This window comes from Notolabrus celidotus, chromosome 20, assembly GCF_009762535.1.
Source record: "Notolabrus celidotus isolate fNotCel1 chromosome 20, fNotCel1.pri, whole genome shotgun sequence".
NCBI lineage: Eukaryota > Metazoa > Chordata > Actinopteri > Labriformes > Labridae > Notolabrus > Notolabrus celidotus.
In genome coordinates this window covers 11,435,881-11,458,237 of record NC_048291.1, presented here as the reverse complement: position 1 = coordinate 11,458,237, position 22,357 = coordinate 11,435,881, and the positions used below count along the sequence as shown (strand labels likewise).

At 41.2% G+C, this 22,357-nt stretch overlaps 1 protein-coding gene across 2 annotated transcripts in view; it reads left to right on the top strand.

Annotated features, from left to right (window-relative positions):
* Window positions 1–1,489: 1,489 nt before the first annotated feature.
* Window positions 1,490–22,357, top strand: part of tbc1d16 (TBC1 domain family, member 16) — a 34,134-nt gene continuing 13,266 nt past the window's right edge. The window contains exons 1-8 of one of the 2 annotated variants that reach the window (XM_034712065.1): window positions 1,490–1,805; window positions 9,082–9,294; window positions 9,942–10,104; window positions 10,395–10,703; window positions 17,442–17,636; window positions 17,848–17,995; window positions 18,068–18,262; window positions 21,719–21,867. In XM_034712065.1, the coding sequence (XP_034567956.1) occupies window positions 9,114–9,294; window positions 9,942–10,104; window positions 10,395–10,703; window positions 17,442–17,636; window positions 17,848–17,995; window positions 18,068–18,262; window positions 21,719–21,867 (1,340 nt within the window). In that variant the 5' untranslated portion in view covers window positions 1,490–1,805; window positions 9,082–9,113. The remainder of the gene's footprint in view (window positions 1,806–9,081; window positions 9,295–9,941; window positions 10,105–10,394; window positions 10,704–17,441; window positions 17,637–17,847; window positions 17,996–18,067; window positions 18,263–21,718; window positions 21,868–22,357) is intronic. The other variant, XM_034712067.1, reaches the window with a different exon arrangement.

Here is a 22,357-nt window from a genome sequence, read left to right as displayed (position 1 = left end):
TGTAGGTGATGAGCAGGATCTTGAAGTGGATTCGGTGCTGTATGGGGAGCCAGTGGAGGTGCTGAAGGATGGGTGTGATGTGGGCTCTGGAGTGAGAGTTGGTGAGTAACCGGGCAGCTGAATTCTGGACATATTGAAGTAGTAGAAAATATATATTTTTTCACAACAAATGTAAAATACTGGCAGTGGTGGACAAAGTACACAGCTTCATTACTTAAGTAAAAGTATAGATCATCCTGGTGAAATATTTCTCCAATACAAATGAAATTTGTTCACACAGATTATTACTTAAGTTAAAGTACTGAAGGACTTGCTTTTAAAAATACTTAAGTATTCAAAGTACCTCTTAAAACATTTCAAAACGGTGTATTTTCACAAAGCATGAGTGCAGTCAAGAATACATACAGGAATACATTCTGTTACATTATGTTTATTTGGAAACCAATACTTGAAATCTAAAAACTATACCATGGAATAAAAACAGCAACTAAGTTACTCAAAGCACAGACAACTTAGTTTGAAATGTTCATCTGGAATGAAACAAATGTTACGTAGCTCAACACACTTTCTCAGGTTGGACAGTGAATGTTTGTATTTTTGGGCAGAGTGAGAAACAGAGAGCATTTCAAATGATACTTATCATTCTTCATTTAAAAAACCTCTAACACGGGCTGAGGATATGACCATGAGTGCTCAGGTGGAAAATTATAGACATCATTACCACCTCTAAATAAACTGCCTGATCTGAGTGAAATTTGCTCTGTGTTTGATATACAGGTACGGCTAAACCACCGAGACAAACAGAACTACACAAACACATTTTACTGTCTAAGGGATCAGATTTCAGAAAAGATAAGGAAATTCAAAAGCTGACTTCAACAAAAAACAGTGAGTAACTAGAGCATTGATAGAAATGTAGTGGAGTAAAAAGTGCAATATCTGTCTTCTGAGTGTAGTGGAGTAAAAGTAATACCTTTCCTCAAAAAAATAATACTCAAGTAAAGTACAGGTACTCAAAAAATGTACTTAAAGACAGTACTCAAGTAAATGTAATCTGTTACTGCCCACCACTGCATACAGGGGGTATACAAATACTCCCATTTGTATTTGTCAGTTATCAAAAAGAAACTATGCATTTTCCCTGGATAAAAACACGTTTTATTGAGAGGGGTGAATCCTCTTGCAGCGTCGTGACGAGATGCTCTGGGTCCAGCTCTGGTCCTGATGACGGAGAACCAACTGCATTCAAGCTTTTGCTTGTGACCTTAAAAACGTCACTTGTGATGAAAGGGGTCGGATGATATTGAAGGTAGCCTCGATTGGGAGTCGACTTCAGCTAAATAAAAATAATTTTCAGTGTGATAAAGGTCCGTTGATGCCCCTCTATATGTGAAATCGTTAAATTCCAGGTTAATTTGACAAAATAGCCCTTTGCATCCCGGAAGCGGCGAAATTTAGGGGGGGGGTTGGTCCTTAGTAAAGCTAGACTTACACACCCCAGGGTAGTAACAGGAAGTACGCCTACAAATTAAGAGCGCCTGCACCAAACTCGACAAACCCACAGCTTTACTTTGAAAGTCACAACCGGACGTGTACTTTTGCACCGTTGAAAGCAGCAGTCAAATGTGTGGTGTCACTGTCGGAGAATAACACAGGAATACAAACAACACTTCAGCTCCTGACAGTTGAGCTAAATCCGGGAGTAAGGAGCTGAAACCACGCGGGTGCACGCTGCATGGTCCCCGCCCGCCGGTGACATGGATGTCGGACATGGGCTGCTGTAGACTTATGCTGCGGGACTGAAGGTGAGCCGCTTGGCCCCCTTTTCCCTCTTCATGCTGCTTGCTATTCATTCATTTTCTCACGCTGAAACAGGTGTATGCCAATACCCAAGACGAGGGGCGCGTTTACACCATACGCGCGGTTAGAATTGTGTCGTTTGCAGCTGACGCTTTTGTCGGACAAACTTTAAAGTTGATTGCAAACGTGGACGCCGTGAACCAGCAAATGATTGCGTCCATGGTCTTGGCAAGCCAAACTAAAATATTAATGCTCAAGGTGGAACAGATAGAGTCCCAGCTCAGGCTAACAGTCACACACATTATTAGCACAGGGCCCGGCTGTGCGTAAAATGTGCTGTGGTGGCAAAAGCCTGGTCCCATCCTCCCCTGTCCTCTCCTTCTGTCAGGCGGATGCTGCCTGTCAGACTTTAGTGTAATGATAGCTGATGGAGCCCCCGACATTATGGCACGCCTCTGCTGCACTAACATTACACAGAGGCATTTCCAGGACACCGAAAGACCACCTGCGAAAATCAGCTCTTTTATTTCAGTAAAGGAGAGTTCAGAGCTCAAAGCCCACATTCCAAATCCTCTCTGACTGAGATGTAGGAGATCATCTCAGTTTTCAATCAGTTTTCTTATGAAATGCCACCCGAGTTTCCTGTAACGTTAGCAATCTCTAGAAAGGAGGTGATTCTCCTCCATGTTAATGTTTGAGTCTGTAGTTGAGAGTGTTTTGGTTTGCAAAGTAGTGCAAGGTAGTACTCTCAATTATCAAGAATAGAAGTGTCAATGAATAAGAACCACAGTTAAACTGCATGGGAATACTGGATTTTACATACTGATACAAATGATTAACATGATCACATAATAAAATAGAGAAAAAAATAATTGATTTAGGGTGATACTTCAAATTTTGAAGAATTTTGTGCAAGATTTTAACACAGTGAGACATTTAAAACTTGAAAACCTGAACCTGCCAGTGCTTTTTAAGCATAATTTTTTACACGGCGTAACTGTTCCTATAGAACTTGTAGCATGCATCAGGTTTCAAACTTGATGAAGCCATGGGTGAAACGCATTGTGTGAAATGGAGGATGAAATAAAAAGAAAACGCTAATTTAGCCCTCTTGAGGCTACTCTCCATTTTCTGTCATGTTTTATGATTTCTGCTATCATCCGCACCATGGTATAAGGACTGACAGTAGTGATGGGAATTACGGTCCTTTTTAGAGATCTGGTTCTTTTGGCTTGGCTCATCACAAAGAACCGGCTCTTTCGGCTCCCAAGTGGCTCCTCAGATTTTTTCCTGTTTAAATTAATGTATTACCCAAAATAATGTAAGATTAAATGTAAAATGAGTTACTAATGTAAAAAACATATATTATATCACATTTTTATTATTTATAAGGCTTTATTTACTCAACATGGAGCAGAGTGCTACAAAAATGAATTGTAAAGTACAAAAACAAGACCCACCTCCAGTTAGACAAAAAGCTCCACTCTCTGATTGTATGTATTTATTTATTAATAAACTTTTTAACACCTTCATTAACACCAGGTTCCCTTTATTCTTCCAAATGCACTGATGGATAAACAGTTCTAATGTTCATGACCTGGATGACTGAGAACTTTCACAGACAGATCATGTGCCTTTGCAGGTTTTTTGTGGAGCCTGATTGATGACATTTTCACCTTGCACAGTCAACACTCTGCTTTTGAACTGTCTATACTGTTGAAATGCGTCCACATTGTACTGCGTTTCCTGCAGTCACTTGTTTTCTCACCTTCCCAATCACGTGAGGCTTTAACAGGAAAAGACGAAAAAATAAAAATAAATCGGCTCCCAACCAAAGAGCCGGCTCTTAGAGTTGGATCGTTCATGGCAGACACGTCACTAACTGACAGTGCTGTGCATAGGTCATTTACCATTGGATGAGAACTTTAAGCATTTCGGTTTCTTGTTAGTTAACACATAGTGACATAAACATATCTTAGACAAGCTTGTGTCAATCAATATATCCACCCAGAAATTATTTCCACCAGGCTGTATTTGCTTTTTGAAGAAAGAACAGTTTAAGGCACCACATCTTGGTACGGTGTAAAACTTTTTCAAGAGCAGAAGCATATAATCACCTCTTATTTTCCTTGTTTCAATCAAAAAATCTGCATACAACTTAGAACTACAAAACCAGATACCTATCGCTTATTATGTGTCTGTAATCTTACAATGAGAGGTGTATCCAACCTGCCAAGATAGGTACGTTTATTTGGGGGGATTTTAAGGCACACCATAATTAAGTAGCTGTATAATTTAAAGTTAAATGTAACCCCTAACGTGTGTCTTTACATGTTGTTGTCACTGCGTTGTCTGTAAAGCCTCCCCATAACGTCACTGGTCTTTGCAGAGTTCACATGAACCCTGTTTTTCAGGATTCTCTGTACCTGGTCTCTGTTTGCTGCCCCAGGACATCCCAGTGTAAAGAGGTGTTCTGAATTGGCTTCTCTATTTAAATGTCAGCGTGACAGCTTAATTAATAAGCCCCGAGGTGAGAAGCTGAAAACCTGAAAGTTTGTAGCTTTATTTCATACTAGAGGCTACATTTTCAAGGTGTCTCAAGAGCTTATTGAAATAAATCTCCTGTTTTTGTCTTGCAATCTGTGAAAAGTGTGTCAGGAATATGAGATCTGCAGGTCACAGTGAGACGAGACTGGGTTTAGGATGTGCTAAGGATGTGAGTCATTTCATAAAACAGTTAAAGGTCAGAGTGGAGAGGCAGTGTGTGAGCTGCACACTGAGGTGTTGACAGCATAAAAGATGAAGCGAGGAGTGAGAGGACAGCCAGACTGAACGACTCCTATCAACCTCACACTGTAATCACAAACGGACCAGAATAACCACGGGATCTTCACCCAGCAGTCAGTCAGTGTGCTGTTGCTGTTATGAGGTTGCTGCAAACAGCTGTGTGTCGTGTTGAAGACCCCGGCCTGTTATTATGCACAACATGTTGAAGTAGTATGTTGCATAGGGTGTGCAGGACCAGCATACCGTGTAACTCTGCTATAGTCCACCCTTGTTTGGTTACACATGGATTATTTTGGTACTGTTTGAATCAGTTGACATATAGCCCAGTGACTAATAGGGATGGGTACCTTTCACCATTGAACCGATACGGTACCGATACCCGGTACCTGGGAATCGGTACCGGTACTTAACTGTACCAATTTTCGGTACTTTTGTGTTTATGTGGTAGTAAATGTTAATTTAAAAAAAATGAAATGGTTTAATTGTTTAATTTAACATATTTATTTAATTTAACATGAAATTAACAGAAACAGGATTATATAGGTGATTAGATATATTAGCTGACACGTGCTCGTGGTGTCTCATTGCTCTTTCTGGAGTTTATCAATGAACACACATGAATGCCTGCGAAAGGGGAAAATCAGTTCTCCGCCTCTTTATAATAACATGACACACAACTAACTTGTTGGGCATTCACACACACAGGAACGGTTATAAACAGGGCAGGTAGTCGGAGCGAGAGAGTCCGTCTCAACCATAGACTGTATAAAATAAACTCAATCCTGCAGTTCTGCCTCGCGGTGAGTGCGCACGCCTGTCAGCTGCAGGCTCTGTTTGGCGCGCTCCCGCGCAGATGCAGAGAGCAGAGAGCAGAGACGTCCACCCGGTCAGTCTTGAACTTTATTACAGGGCGAAATTATGGAAACTCGCCTCCTCTTCCACTCCCTCACAGTCAAAGGGATGCGTTCAGGTACCGAAACATGGTACCATTTGATTTTATGCGAGTCGGTACTCGGTAGTACCGACGGAATTCGGTCCGTACCTTTAAAAGTACCGAATTCGGTACCCATCCCTAGTGACTAATGATATTATGACTCTGTCCTTGTTCCACACACAAGCCACACATAGTCACATCAACCACTTCGTAAGTTATGTCTAATGCCTTTACCCCCAGTGCAGTTTTCCTAAAACAGAGAAATGAACTGTTTTTTGTAACAGGCTCAGGCTATAAACATTTTATACCTCATGGTGAAAATAGTATTTTAACATGATTGTTAATGGTGATTCCTTTCCTTTTGGAGCCAGCCTCAAGTGGCCTCTCATGGAACTGCAGGTTTTTTGCACTACAGTACTGGTCCATTTTTCAACACCTGAGGTTGCTGGTTGGTTGAAACAAGCTTTTGATTTTTTTTTTTCACCTGTTTTTGATCATTTAACATTTTCGGGCCTTTTCCGGACAAAAGGTTTTATAACATGAAACCAGGGCTATGGGCTGAAGCAGTAAGAGTTTGTAATGGTTCAAAAACTGTCTCAGAAAATATTAAAATGTCTTCTTATCATGATCTTATTTTCTCGTTTGAAATAAAAATGTAAAGTCAGATGTGTCACTGGTTGAACCAACTCTTTGTTATAGTTTTATCCACTATTTGGTCCTGACACAATAGAGTTCAAACGCACATAAAATGATAACTGCTCTTTTTATACTTTGGTATTGAGTATCAAAATGTTTCGTTTTCTGAGAGTGTTCTCATAAATTATTTATCCTTTTTGGGATGTACGATATTGGATCTTTGCAGAAATGCTGATATTTTTCAACTCATTTTTTCCCCCCATATCAGTCCATATCAATAATTATCAAGATAAAAATGAAATCATTATTTCATTTAAATTTCAAGGCAGATTTTTGCTCCAGAGTGAAGGTTGAAGAAATCAGATGGTTTGTTGGAAATATCTGGATTTAGTTTTCTGATAAGCTTCTTGAATCAATCATTTTTGACAATGCTAACAGGAAGCAGGTTTTTTTTGTGTAGGATGAGATTGTTGAGAAGTTTTAGTTTGTAGATTCTTATTTTTCTCAGGTTGAGCTAATTTGCAGGATCAGATTTATTTACCCACATCCCGAAAGTGTATTTAATTAAGTATATTAAGCTAATAGTAATGCTGAGTCAGCACAATGCTAGATTAACGGCTCTGCTTTGAGCTGGTAAATTTCGCGTTTTCTTCTGTGTCACTGTTGCTCGTTTCAGCAGTGTACATTCCACTCCAAACACATTAAGCTCCGCCTACATCTCACACTGCAACTTGATTGACTATTCAATGCCTTCTCATTCTTCTGTCTAATGTTGGGTGGCAACTAGTGTTTAAGACACACTAGCGCCCCTCCCTTTCCAGTGGTTGGGGCATGTAATTATAGGTTTAAATATATCAAATTTGTATTGAACATTTGTTATATTTATATTGAGAAAAATGATGTCACGATAATTATCGTTATCGAATTATCGCCCAGCCCTACCTACAGTTCATTTAGAAAAGAGGATGAAATTGACTGTACTTTTAGCCCAGGATAGCTGACATGTTTAAGAAGCAGCATCGCCCTTTATTTTACAACATGTGTAGTGTGAATGGTAAAACTCTAACCAAAAGAACACCTACATCCCACATCTATAAATACAGACCAAACCATGGCCTGCATTAAGTCTCCACAGAGGTCAGGCCTCGATTTCATGCCAGTTGACTTCCTGTCGGAGGCCTGGCATCAGGAAGCGGGGTGCCTGCTTAATCAAAGAGAGGTAAACACATCCTAAGAGGAAAAAGGAGGGAACATTCTTTAGAAGGAGAGGAGAGTACGTGTCAGTGTGCAGCTAACAAGAAAACAAAGCTACATCTGTGAAGTGGGTTCACAGATATAGAAGAGCTATGGAAATGTAACAATAGGAAATGAATGAATGAGATGTGTTAGGGATTGAAGAGGAGTAAATAAACCTTCATTGCTTTTGGTGTCCTGGAAAGAGAGAGAGATCCCTCTGAGTCTTTTCAAAGACAAGAACCGCTTCAAAAACATCCAAAGAGCTGCTTTAATTTTAACTCAAAGTTTGTCTCCTCACACACATCTTGCTCTCTGATGTGATGTTATGAGACCTACAAGTTAAACATGGGTGGTGTGACATGCTGATCCTGGCATGATGTTGACGACATCTGTAGGCTGCTGATAAGAGCCTGGAACTTCACACGGATGGGGTGAAGAGTGTTTGCTCATGTCTTTGTTTGATATGTGTTGTTTACAGAAGGTGGGACAGGTTAATTTGCAGAAGTACAGTATCCACAGAGTTTTTACTAGTAAGTGGGGACTGTGCAGGGAAATGCTGAATAAGTGGAGAGAGGAGAGGAGATTCTGCAGTAAGGACACTGCAGTAAATACAGGCACACATGTGACTGAGGAGGTGAGGTGTAGGTGAGGATGAGTGCAGTCCTAGAGTGCCAGGATGTGTCTGGGTGTCCTTGAGTGATCACTTGTCTTGTTCCCTTTTTTCTTTAGAGTCCTCCACCCTCATTGTTTTCTTCTCTTTATTGCTTCAATGCTTTGTCTAACATGTACTATCCTCTTCTCTGCCTTACAGGGATAGTTTGACTTTCAGAAGTGGGGTTGTGTGAGGTACTTGTCAATAGTGAGTGTATAACCCAGAGGGGATACCGGTCAGCTCGGGCCTTCTGTTGAGAAACCAGAGAGCCAACATGGAAGCTAGGCTAAGCTAAGCTAAGCTAAGACGGGGTCAATTTTATTAAATCAATTAGCTAATTTAAGAAACTGATAAAAACACTACTCTTGGTGAAAGTGTATACTATATTTAGATATGTTTCAGTGCTTTACATTGCTGTCAGGAAGCCACTTTGTTTAAGCACTATTTTGAATACATGCTTTTTTTTTATTTGTATGTTGCAATGGCACTTTTTTGGAGGGAGAGTGGCTCTTTTCATTTAATATTTTGAATGGGACTTTGTTGGGATTGCATTTTTGTTAATTTTTGAATGGGTTGGGTCGGGGGATAAATATTTTACTCAACAGCCATGTTTTTGTTCTTCAATGAAATAATTGATTGTTCAATAAAATATTTAACACTTGATAAAGTTCTACTTACAAAGAAATCTGTTTTAATTTTTCTTTTTTTGGATGGATGGACAAAACAAATATTTTTGCTTGGATATGATGCCTTTCCATTAAATTAACCTCAATTCCCAGTTAATTCCCATAAATTCCCAGTTAATTTCCATAAATTCCCCTCAATTCCCAGTTAAATCCCATAAATTCCCATAATTCCCATGAAAAGTTTCCAATTTGGAATATTTCCAAAATTCCCCAGCTTAACTTCCCATGGAAATTTGCAACCCTAGTTTACGGCCTCATAGTTTACACACCTGCGCCCCCCCCCAACATCATAAAATTATCTTCTTGTATCTGGCATGTTAAATCTTTACTATTCCCTGTTCTCCTTTCAGAGGATGGGCCCAGGGTCCCAGTGCCTGAGGAGATGTCTCTGGGTCGGCTCCTGCGGCGCGCCTCCTCCAAGGCCTCCGACCTCCTGACCTTCAACCCTGGGGCAGGGGGCCAGTTGTTGCGCTCAGGCCTGGATGGCGAGATCATCTTCTCCAAAAATAATGTTTGTGTGCACCCTGCAGAGCCCCTGCCCGGCCTGGCAGAGCACCACCCAGGTTAGGCTGGATGTAAACTATGAGTGTGGATGTGCATTTGATATCAGAAAGAAATAATCCCTCAGCAGCACATAGAATCAAGAATAATGTACACATAATGCAGAGATCAAGCTTTAAGAGGAAGAGTTGAAATGCAGCATAGATTACATAAACTAGGTTTCAAGTTGCTCTGTGCTATATAAATAAAGATCTAATAGTAATAAGGAATCTTAAACACATTGCATATCCACATCTGTTGGACGGATGTTCAGCTGGCAGATGGCACTCTCTAGCTGTTGTTACTGTCAAACTGTAAACATCTTTTTTCCTGCAGTACCGTAGCACAGGCTGAAAATACTTTGCCCTAGTTTTGATGCTTTTGAAAGAGAGGTCTTTTCCTGGTTTTAACACCAACCGCATTTCCTCAGTTTCTCCATCTCTTATCTGCTGTCATTTTTTCATTTCTCTGTTTCACTTTGTTGCACTGTCATCTCTCACCTCTCCAGTTTCCCTCTGTCGTCATCATTTTGTGTCTTTATCTCTCCTCAGGTTTCACGTTTGTCTGGTTTGCAGCAGCATGCTTCTTAGAAGATAGTCTGGTCATTTCCTCTCATGTTACCTGATTTTTGTCCTGATCACTGATGACGGGTTTCTGTTGCCCCCTGCAGGCTACCTGTGTGTGCACACGGAAAAGGATGAGAGCTTGGGCACCACTCTGATCCTGACCTGGGTGCCAAACTCTCGCATCCAGAGGCAGGATGAGGAGGCGCTGCGGTACATCACACCAGAGAGTTCCCCTGTACGCAGGAATGCACGCCGAAGAGGTCGAAGGTACATTCATCTTAAATAATGTTGGTGGCTATTCAATATAAATAGTTTCAGTCATGTATGTACTTGTAAAGAGTGAATCAGCTTTCTAGCTTTAGCTTTTATCTGCAACGATCAGCTCTGTATTACCCAGATCAAGAGGATTCCTTTGTAGTTTGTAGCAACATTTTATTTTCATTATCAAAGACTCATCTCATGTAGAACCTTCCATGTCTTAAGTAGAAGAAGTGTGCAGCTCTTTATCAACATTTCACAAGATACTGATGATGTTCACAACCGATACTCCTCTCTAGGCCCCATTCGCGTCCCCCAGCAGCTCAGGAGGAGGATGAGGATGAGGAGAGGAACATAACCAGCAGCACCTCCACAGAGAGCCACTGTCTGGTGGTGGAAGCAGGAGCAGACGCCTCTCTGCACCCCCAGTCCCTGCCCTCAGCAGGGGAGGAGGGTGACGAGGGCTCCTGCGAGCTGTCGGACGAGGTGAGCCGGGACAGCACCATGGGCTCAGACTCGGACACTTTCTCCTCCCCGTTCTGCTTGTCCCCGGTCAGTGAGGCCCTCTGTGAAAGCAGCGGCTCCGTCTTCCTGGACAGCGAAAGCAGGTTAGTGAGAGGTTTGAAACCTGTTTCATGATCTGTAGTGTTTTTAGACAGTCCAGTTCACTGGTTTTACCAAGCTTTTTCAATTTCAGATTCATACCAGCAGAGTTACTGTAGTTGTATTACTATGTAGTTGTAGTGTATCAGCTGCCCCAGCTAATACACTGAGATCTACATCAAGCTATACCAGCGCCCCGCTGGTGTACCTTGTTAGCAGAGCAGGCGCCAGTGTATAGGCCACAGTCCACGTCACATTGGTTGTAGGATCAATTCCCATTCCACACATGGATTGGACTATGTCATCCCTCCTCTCTCTCCCCAGATTTCCCTTCTCCTGTCAAGCTATCTTTTCAAATAAAGGCAAACAAACTAAAAAAGGATTCACTAACAAGAGATGCACTGATTGTGAAAATCAGGGCTGGTACTGATGCTTGAAAAATCAATTTTGCAGATAGCTGATCAATTTTAATTCATTACCTCTTCATAACTCTTTGAACCTTCTTTTCAAATGAGCTATTTGATATTTAATGTGGTTACATTTTTTTTTTTAATAGTCTCTCCTCTTAAAATGTCTCTGAAACATGTTTTACTAACAGCATGTCACTGATCTTTCTCAGAGATGGTGTTATAATACTAATGAAGACAATTTATTTCAAAACAAATCACAGTTTGTCCAACAAAAACCTTCTTCTGAATGAGCTGTTAGCTGCTGAAATTGCTTCATTGCATATTATTTGCTGATGGCCAATGTTTGTAAGTAGGGCCGATGCTGATGTTCAACCGATATATTGGTGTAAGCCTTCAGTTAACAAAATGCCCCCTGCACGTATTTATATGTGGGATGTTTCACTGTTTTACATTGTAGAAAGGGACAGTTAATGTCAAAGGTATTTTAAAAGTCACCAAAATGAATGAAGCTCTGATTAAGGGAACACAAAAAAATTCTCACATCTTCCTTACAGGTCTGCATCAGACACAAACTGTCTTCATTGCAAAAATAAACAGTCTTAATGTTTTTATGTGAAGACAATGCCGATCTTACTACTTGTTAAAAGGACTTATTCACCAAGTGAAACAGTAACTTCTGGGTTAATTTCGGCAAAGAGATTTACTGATGATGGAAGAAGTAGTAATCCTCTAAGTGTGCTGTAATATAATGTATGTGTAAAAATCGGTCAGCTGGGGATGTTCATTCAATTTGTGTTTAAAGCCGAGTTCCCAGATGGAAAAAAGCTGATTTTTGGCACATGGATTTAGTTCAGTGTCTCCAGACCATAAATGTAAGTCACAGTAATTTCTTCCAACAGCCTCCAAATTTCTAGAGTTAGTTTAAAAATATTAAAAGGCTTAACTAGATATTTTTCAGTTATGTTTGCTATTTAAGATATTAGTATCTGTCCTACACTGCCCTGCTTTTCTTAACTGCTACAAAACTTTCAGACAGAACACTTTGGAAGTTAAATCTGCTATTCCTTATTTTCACACATTGAGTTCCTTTACATGCACACTTATACCTGTTGTTATAATAATAATAATAAAAATAATAATAACAATGATAATAATAACAATTAATAATAATAATAATAATAATAATAATAATAATAATAATAATAATAATAATAATGATAATTATTTATAATGCACTTTACATTTGCTCCAAATGTCAAAGTGCAGAACACATCATTAAAGGCAACATAGAAAAACAAGATGAGAAAAACAATTAGAAATTAGAGTAAGCCAACTTTAAGAATTAAAGCAACACAGATGATTGGATTGAACTAAAGAAAAGACCTTTGGAAAAGAAGGTATTTTTTAAAAGACTCAGTGATCTGAGATGCTCTCACATGGTCAGGGAGGGCATTCAACAGACGTCAGCCGAACAAAAGGTCCGAGCTCGATGTAATGGTCATAATTTTGGAGTATCCTCCCGTCTTGTGAATGTAAAAGGTCTGGATAAGATCTCGTGCTTGTTTTCAAAGTCTTGATATTCCTCCTGGAGTACTCCCACAGAAACCTTGTCCAGATATCTGAACTTTCTTTGTTGGAACAAAACACAGTTACTGAGATGTTGAGGAATGAAGACACAACTGCAAAGAGATGAATTCACGCAGTAACAGAAATGACCATGGTTCTTATCTTTTGTGTAAAATTGGGTCCAAAAAAAGATTAAATTAAGACGAGGCTTAAATCTGGGACATGATCAAGTATGTAAACACAGTCGATGATAGTTGGTTGTTTTAAATGTTTTTTCAGTTACTCTAAGTCGCCACAAGGTGGAGCCAAACAGAAAAGAACAGATTTATGAAGGACACTCTGAGGCCTCATGGTTACTCACTGCACAGTGAATGTCTCCTGAGAGTGAGAGCAGGTAGATGACTTCAGCAGGGAGGATGCATGAAACCACATCATATTGATAAGGGTCCTCTCTTAAAAGCAATCTTAATGTTTTGTAAAATCACAGATGGCCCCAAATAAGTCCCCAAATCCCTCAAACCCAAAACCCCAAAGCTTCCAGAGGCGACTTCTCCAATCAAGCGAGCCATCTGGACAGGGACTGTGATGCTTTTTTCGGACCTCACGGCTGTTTGGACTTTAAGATTCCCTCCTTGGTTGTTTCCTCACGCAGCTATTTGGCCTGACATGTTGCCCAGAATGTGAAAGTATGTGTCAGTGTGTGTTGGAGGGAGTGAGAGAGCCTGTCAGTGTGTGTTTGAGCCTTTTTAACCACTCTCAGACCCCAGCTTGCTGTAAGTGCAGTCAGTGTGTGACTTGGCAGCACTCTCTGCTTCACAGCTTCTAACCTTTACTCTGTCCTCCTCTTCCTCCGCTCCTCTGTGCTTCACTCACTGTTAGTGTCTATCTCAGAAATCTGGCACTGGCTTCTATCCTGGCCTGTTTTTTTTATCCTCCTTCTTCTTTCCATTATCAGCCCCTTCCTTCCACTTTGCATCTTTCCCTCTCCCTCATTCACTCTGTTTTTCCTCAATATTGTTTCTTTCGGTCTTGCCCACCTCTCAAATATCTCCCCCCCTCCTCTCTCCTAACTAAAGTCTGTGTGAAGCCCTTTGATTCCCAGTGCTCCCGGGGTTGTTGTGCTGGGCTGAATGTCAGCTCTCCGGATTAGAGGACTGAAGAGAGCAGAGCAGCAGCCAAAACCCTGGAACCCACTCAATCTCTCTTTCTCTCTCTCTTGCTTTAATTGACACTGTTAAGGGGCCAGGAACTGGAAACATGTCACTTGGAATCATTCAAAGAGAAAGAACCGCGTATGGTAGAGCGAGAGCGGATGAAAAGGGGGGAGGAAGAGGAGAGCGGTGGGAGAGGAATCCACAGCAATCTCTGTCAAGCTTCTTAACAAGTTTCTTTCAACTTTGACTGTAGTTTATGAAACCACTGTTGACTGTCAATGTGCTCTGCTTTGGTAGGGCTTTAATCACTGAACTGTGGTATGCCATTATAACTTCGATAAGTAGTTTCCAATATCTTTTTGCAGTGAGACTTTAAAATGAAAAATATTTTTGCTTATCTTTGGTTAAAAACTTAAAATCTACGAGTCTTGACCACATTTCTGTTCTGATGAGGTAAAACGATACCGCTACAAGATGAGATAAATCGTTCTAAACTTATCTTTGCTGCAGAAGCCTTTTTTTTTTCACTCACTTATCCCGTCATAGTGCCAAACATTAATAAGAAGTTTTCAATTCTACCCAAATGCATGGCGCTCAAGTTTAAGGAGACACAAACGATACACTACCAGTGCAGCTAGCTCAAGGATCAAGGATATCTTTAATTTCCCAGGTTGGCCATTTGTTTAACTGCCAGCAGTACCACACAACCATCACACAGACAATAACATATCAACCCACCAAATTGTCTCAAAAGACAATGGCAACAAAAACATCAGAAATAAATATCATATTGAGTTGTTTAAGAGACTGTTATTTAGTCCATCTTGTATGCTAGGAGGCAGACAGAAGCAATGTAAACTCTTCTAACAACGGAGGTCATGTAAGATTGACCAAGCATTTTTAAGAGTCCTGAATTTGAATACCTCTCAAATCAATCAAAGTAATGCCTACGATTTGCAGCATGTTTTTATGATGCAGCAACCTATTTCTGTTTTCAAAACGTAAGTGACAAACAAATAAAAGAGAATTTAAGCACAGGTCTAATTTAAAAAAAAAATGAAATACATCCACAGCTGTCTTTAATTGGCTTCACTGGAGTGATAGCAGTGGGATTCTTTCTACAATCCACTGCTCTGATTAGTTTTGGGCACATTCATGTCTAAAAGAGATCACATACACAAGTGGATAAAATCTGTCCAAACAAACCGTGACCAGGGTCATCACTGGTGAGGAGTCACACAAATCACAGAATCATCAGAAAATGTGGTGATATGACATCTCTTCTGTTGGCTCAGAAATTCATTGGTGCATAAAACAGAAAGGCAAAGGGAGGATTTAACACTGAGTGGATTTTAGAAGTTATCTTACGAGTTCAATGAAGGTTACCTGAATTTTTGATGGGCTGTAGGTGTCTGGAATAAATATTTTCCAATTACTAACACATGATGGGGACAGTATCCAGTCATGATCTCCTTACATTTATCTTGAGATCCCCTTGAGGCCCTTTTTTGAGAGGCCATGTATGAAAACAGTCTTTAAAAAAACACCTGGCTCAAAGGTCCTCTTTCCTGAGATTTTTTGAATACCATATCATAACAGTAAAATAGCAAACTTTCATATTTTCTTTCTTTCTGGCCGTGCTGACCACTTTCCAGTGTGTGCAGAGCCAACACAGCCCTCCCTCCTCCCCTCATCTTTCTGTTCTCTGCTGGGATTAGCTGAAGGGCCCCGGGAGTCCCTGCAGAGCTGTATTGCTTGGTCCTGGTACTAGGATGACCTGGCAGCACCTTTCCCCTGGGTGAACTCTCCCTGCATGTGTAGGGAGAGGTGTTATGAAAAGCCTTAGGGCAGTCTGCTCTCAGTGTGGCCTGGTGGGACGTACAGCAGCCTGACACCATCAAAACAGCGTGTTTACATAATATGCCTCTGTACAGTTTGAGGCTTTCTGTTGCCTAAAACGTACAAACAGAACCAGGCTGCTGACAGTCACAGAGCTTGTAAATCTCTCATTAACTTTCTGCTTGGGTGCAGCGCAGCAAACAATCCACGCCCCAGTGCGAAGACTCATGTGCTTCCTTGCCAAGTTCTTCACAGTTTTTGGTTTTTCGTATCCATGAGGAAAAATATGCAAAAGCGTTTTTGCACGTGCTATAAGTGTCCAAAAGAATGAAGGAAATGTATGCCATAAAAAGGCTCACAAGCCTTGTTAACACCCAGGCTTGACAGTCATCTCATTCTGAGAAAAGAGTACAGTAGTCCTTTAAAAGAGCTCCTGCAGATTTCAGATCACTTAACCAGAGCTTTCTGTGCCTCTCTTGCTGTCTGCTTGTATTCCACAGTCTGGTTTGTGGCGTGATGCATGAGACAGAGAGCAGTAAATCACCAGATAGCAGAGGAAACTGTGCAGCTTGGATTGATCAGCCTTGTTATTTTCCCATCTGCTAACGGGGAAATGATTACCCAGACATGATTGATTCTGGGTGTAATGGATTACAGTTGGGCCACTTCCACCGTGACCAGTACCTCCATGCTGCTGGTCTTCACCTGTAAAATCTGTCTATCTCAGAATAGTTCTTCTGGGGGGAAAACATGTCATTCTTTAAATTAATCGTTCGATAAAATAGGAGAGAGAATATTATTTTTATAATGGAGATTTAATGACATTTTCATATGAAAGTATGTCATGTTTACATGTAACAGGCAATAAGTGTGTTTATGGTTAGTAGAGGGAAAATAACTTAATTTAGACGCCTCCTTCTCAAATGTCAGCGGGCTTAAAGCATTTCAATATAGGTCTGTTTCTCAGCATTAGCATGTCTCGAGACGTGTTTGACAGTGCATTATGGTCATTAGATATGGTCCATTCACTTGTGCATGTGTGGGTCCATGTGTGTGTGTCAGAGTAAGTGTGTAAAGAATGGAAGACATTGTACATGGAAGACAGAGATTCTTATATTTGAAAATCTTGTTTTTTCGCTGTTGTTCAAGATGCATTTTTTTATTGGCGGCACACACACACACACTGCCCTGACTGTTTCTGAGCTGTCGTGTGTGTGTGTCTTTGTAAATATATGTGTAGTGTGTCTCCTCCTGCAGCAGAGGAACCCTCGGCTCGGGTTTCAGTGCCGGGAACAACATGCTGGCCATGGGGGAATGACAGGGGAAATTGGACTGCAGACAGTGTGATTTGTGTGTGTACAGATTTCCTTGTGTGTGTGTGTGTGTGTGTGTATGTGCGTGCGTGTCCGTCCGTCCGTCCTCACAAGCCTCCATGCATTCCTCCCATTCTCAGCCTTTTTGGTGGAACCGTATTGAAACACAAAACAACAGGGTTGAGCTGAGCTTGGGTTAAGCCTGTATGTCTGCACAGTTGTCACTGTACTTAACCCTGCTGGCCACATGAAATTCATTATTCATTTTTCACATTAAGAAGAAGAATGGCTTTGCATCTGAGCCCAGAGAAAAGAGATTTGCTCGGATGAGTCTCGCTCACATAATTTCATGGAAAATGTGACTCAGTTTCCCGTAGCACAATCAAGCTATGAAAAATGACTTTGGAAGTCCCACTTCATAGGAACTATTTCATAATTTTCTTTTGGTCTTTTTGTTCCAGGGAACTTTGCGAAGAGTCCATGACTCACTCTGTAAGCTCTGCCTCCAGCCTAGACAGCCACGCCCCCTCCGAGTGCAGCGGCCAGTCGCAGGGGATGCGGTGGGAGGAGCAGCAGAAGGTGCTGGCTCTGGAGCAGTTGTGCGGTGTTTTCCGAGTGGACCTGGGTCACATGAGGTCTCTGAGACTCTTCTTCAGGTCAGCCAGGAGTCTTTGATGTGTCACTAATGTGCAGCGTTTCACAACGTGTTATGGGTTTCAAGACTGTGTCTGTTTGATATATGATGAACCAGATTAAAACACGTGAGATTAAAAACAGAGATAGGCCTGAGAATGATGAATTGATCCTGGATAAACACATTCCTTACATTTTTCTTTTAAAGGGTCTTATGAGTTTTTAATATTGCAGTGATGAGGCGTGCACCAGTGGCCAGCTGGTGATAGCCAGCAGAGAGAGCCAATATAAGATTCTCCATTTCCATCATGCTGGCCTGGACAAGCTGTCTGAGGTTTTTCAACAGTGGAAGTGCTGCAGGGAAACTCAGCTCAAAGACCAGGTGAGGACATAGAACTAAATCCTCTTCGGCACTGAGTTGAATAAAAATATGTTGTTTGACTTTTCTGTCTAGTTTTCTTTTTCTAAATCTCGTTTCCAACAGGTATCAGTCGAGAAGTCCTGCATGCAGTTTTCTATCCAGAGGCCGACATTGCCATCAGCTGAGACCCATCCAGAGGAGAAGCTTTACCGGCGGCTGGATGTCACCACCTGGCTGCGTCACCTCAACCACAGCGGGCAGGTGGAGGAAGAGTATAAGCTACGCAAGGTGTGTGTTTGTATGAATGTGTGTGCACATGCTTTTACAGCCCTGTGGACCATCAGTTTCTCACGCTGTTGTCCTCACAGCCACTGCAGCCCCTCAAACACATAAATACAGTGGGGCAAAAAAGTATTTAGTCAGCCACTGATTTTGCAAGTTCTCCTACTTAGAAAGATGAGAGAGGTCTGTAATTTTCATCAGAGGTACACTTCAACTATGAGAGACAAAATGAGAAAAAAAAAATCCAGGAAATCACATTGTAAGATTTTTAAAGAATTTATTTGTAAACTATGGTAGAAAATAAGTATTTGGTCAATAGCAAAAGTTCAACTCAATACTTTGTAACATAACCTTTGTTGGCAATGACAGAGGTCAAACGTTTCCTGGAAGTCTTCACCAGGTTTGCACACACTGTAGCTGGTATTTTGGCCCATTCCTCCATGCAGTTCTCCTCTAGAGCAGTGATGTTTTGGGGCTGTCGCTGGGCAACACGGACTTTCAACTCCCTCCACAAATTTTCTATGGGGTTGAGGTCTGGAGACTGGCTAGGCCACTCCAGGACCTTGAAATGCTTTTAACGGAGCCACTCCTTCGTTGCCCAAGCGGTGTGTTTGGGATCATTGTCATGCTGGAAGACCCAGCCACGTTCCATCCTCAATGCTCTAACTGATGGAAGGAGGTTTTGGATTAAAATCTCATGATACATGGCCCCGTTCATTCTTCCCTTAACACGGTCAGTCGTCCTGTCCCCCTTGCAGAAAAACAGCCCCAATGCATGATGTTTCCACCCCCATGCTTCACAGTAGGTATGGTGTTCTTGGGATGCCACTCAGCATTCTTCTTCCTCCAAACACGACGAGTTGAGTTTTTACCAAAAAGTTTTGGTTTCATCTGACCACATGATATTCTCCCAATCCTCTTCTGGATCATCCATATGCTCTCTGGCAACCTTCAGGCCTGGACATGTACTGGCTTAAGCAGGGGGACACGCCTGGCGCTCCCTCTCGGCGTAGTGTGTTACTGATGGTAGCCCTGTTACTTTGGTCCCAGCTCTCTGCAGGTCATTCATCAGGTCCCTCCGTGTAGTTCTGGGATTTTTGCTCACCGTTCTCATGATCATTTTGACCCCACCGGATGAGATCTTGCTTGGGGCCCCAGATGGAGGGAGATTATCAATGGTCTTGTATGTCTTCCATTTTCTTACAATTGCTTCCACAGTTGATTTATTCACACCAACCTGCTTGCCTATAGTATATTCACTCTTCCCAGCCCGGTGCAGGTCCACAATTTTCTTCCTGGTGTCCTTCGACAGCTCTTTGGTCTTGGCCATGGTTGAGTTTGGAGTCTGACTGTTTGAGGCTGTGGACAGGTGTCTTTTATACAGATAACGAGTTCAAACAGGTGCCATTAATACAGGTAACGAGTGGAGGACAGACGAGCTTCTTAAAGAAGAAGTTACAGGTCTGTGAGAGCCAGAAATCTTGCTTGTTTGTGGGTGACCAAATACTTATTTTCCACCATAATTTACAAATAAAATTACAGACCTCTCTCATCTTTCTAAGTGGGAGAACTTGCAAAATCAGTGGCTGACTAAATACTTTTTTGCCCCACTGTACATACTGAGAGTCCTTCTGAAAGTGCTCTCACAGTGTGTAACTTTCATTCTGAATCAGAGCAGCCTGTACATTTTTCAGAAGGTTTCTCGTGGCTAATGTTCCCTCTGAGTCATTTAAGATGTCTTGGTTTGACTCAAATTAGAAGTTTAGAATCTTCCTGAAATGGCTCAGTGGTAGTTACACTATGACTGTGACGTTCCCTCAGTTATCACGCAAATGCATGAACAGAGGAGCACTGTTTTTGCTAGGTATGCACATTTTACAATGTTTGTTCTTTGAGGAGTTTTGGTTTTGCAGCATTTTGCAAGATTCAACAAAACCACAACTCTTGGGCTTAGTTGTTACTTTTTTTAAATATAAGACAAGATGATCAGATTTGAAATCCCACTTCTTGCTATCCATGATCCGCTGCAAAGATACACTGGATTAGATAATAATAATATTAATAATAATAATGATAATAATAATAATAATAATAATAATACTATTAATAATAATAGGAATAATAATATTAATACATTTTTATTTATATAAGCGCTTTAAAAGTTTCTCAAAGACACTTTACACAAAATAAATTACACAATGGATATGCAAAGGTTGTTGTAAGAAGGAAAAAAAATATAATAGATAAATAAAAACATGGGTAAAAAGGCAAAGAGACATTGTTTAAATTCAATTATATGTTAAAAGCCTTTCTAAAGGGTCGGTTTTGAGTCCGTATTTGAATGTGGTGGGAGAGGGAGAGAGTCTGAGGTGTTGGGGGAGAGATTTCCAGAGGGTGGGGGCAGCGACAGAGAAGGCCCTGTCCCCCCAGGATCTGTGCTTGGGTTTGGTGAGACAGGTGAGGAGGTTGGAATTGGTGGAATGGAGGTTGCAGATGGGATTGTATGGCTGCAGAAGGTCGGTGAGGTAGAAGGGAGCTAGGGATCTTGTACTGTATTCTGGAGGTGATGGGAAGTCAACAGAGGTTCTTGAGGACTGGGGTTATGTGGTCTCTGGAGCGGGAGTGAGTGAGAGGGCTTGCAGCTGAGTTTTGTATGTATTATAATTTGTTGAGGAGGGTGTCGGGTGTACCATAGAGGATGATATTGCAATAATAAAGTCAAGATCAACCTCATATGGAAATAAACGTTTTAAATGATACCCCCTGGATTACCAATAATCATACTATATAGTTTGTCTACAGGGGGCGCCAAAATCCATACAAAATGAAAGTTCCTGTCAGGTACTTTAAATGATAGATTTTATGTTTGCGACAGAACTCTGGAGGATTATTTTATGGGTACAAAATCCTTAATTTATTGTATTTACAACCCTTGTATCTTCTCTATGTACTAAGTCACTTCAGTGGTACAGCAATTTAAGAATAGCAAAAGATTAGAAATAGAGCATTGACATCATTGTAAAGAAGTACTGCTCAGCCAATTAAAACTTACATTTTCTCTTAAATCCAGACTGATATTTCTCTTCTGGTTTCTGGAAAATCCCAATTTTTTTTAGATCAAAATTATTCCAATCCTACTTAAAAGTTTGAACAACTCAAACTGCAGCTTGATAAAAAAAAAATCTGGATTGCTTGGTTTGTCCAAGTTAGAGTCCTTTTTCTTTATGCACAGCCCATTCTCAAGATTTAACTCAACCAGATTGCCCCAATCAGATCAGATTACTTTAATTAGCAGTGCCCTGTAGGTAACTCAGACATCAATGTAGCATACACTGTGTCCTCTACATCTACAGTTCACATCCAGTTTGATAAGTTCTCACAGTTATCTCTTAGAAACTACCATGTGCCCTCTGTTTGCCCCTCTGTGCTCACTATGTTTGCTCACCTCCCGCTCCCTGCCAGGCCATCTTCTTCGGTGGTATCGACCCATCCATCCGTGGCGAGGTGTGGCCCTTCCTGCTGCACTACTACAGCTATGACTCCTCATCTCAGGAGAGGGAGGCCTGGAGACTGCAGAAACGCACACACTACCACGAGATTCAGCAGAGGAGGTGAGGAGCAGAAATAGATGTGTGTGTGTGTGTGTGTGTGTGTGTGTGTGTGTGTGTGTGTGTGTGTGTGTGTGTGTGTGTGTTTGTGTTTGTGTTTTTAATTAACTAAAGACAGGGGGATTTCTGCAGGCTGGTGATAACATCTAAACCACAGGATGTTTTTGTATTTGACGTTTTAAATCAATACATTTTGAAATAGACTGACAGCACCTCTGGCACCTCAAAGCAGCAGCTAAACTGTCACACGGCTTCAGTATCAGTCAGTCAAACATTAAACCATATGTGAGTCTGCTGCCGCTTCTTATAACGCACTGAGCAATCAATAGGCACAATCAGGGAACTGTTAAAAGGCGGTGCCTGGTGTGAAATAAAAGGTCTCTAGAGGAACAACATGTCAGTGCTTATCAGATAATATTCTCTCGTCAGAAGTAGGGGAAAACACACACACACTAGCTGATCCCTGAGTCTATATTTGTCTCAATAAACAAAA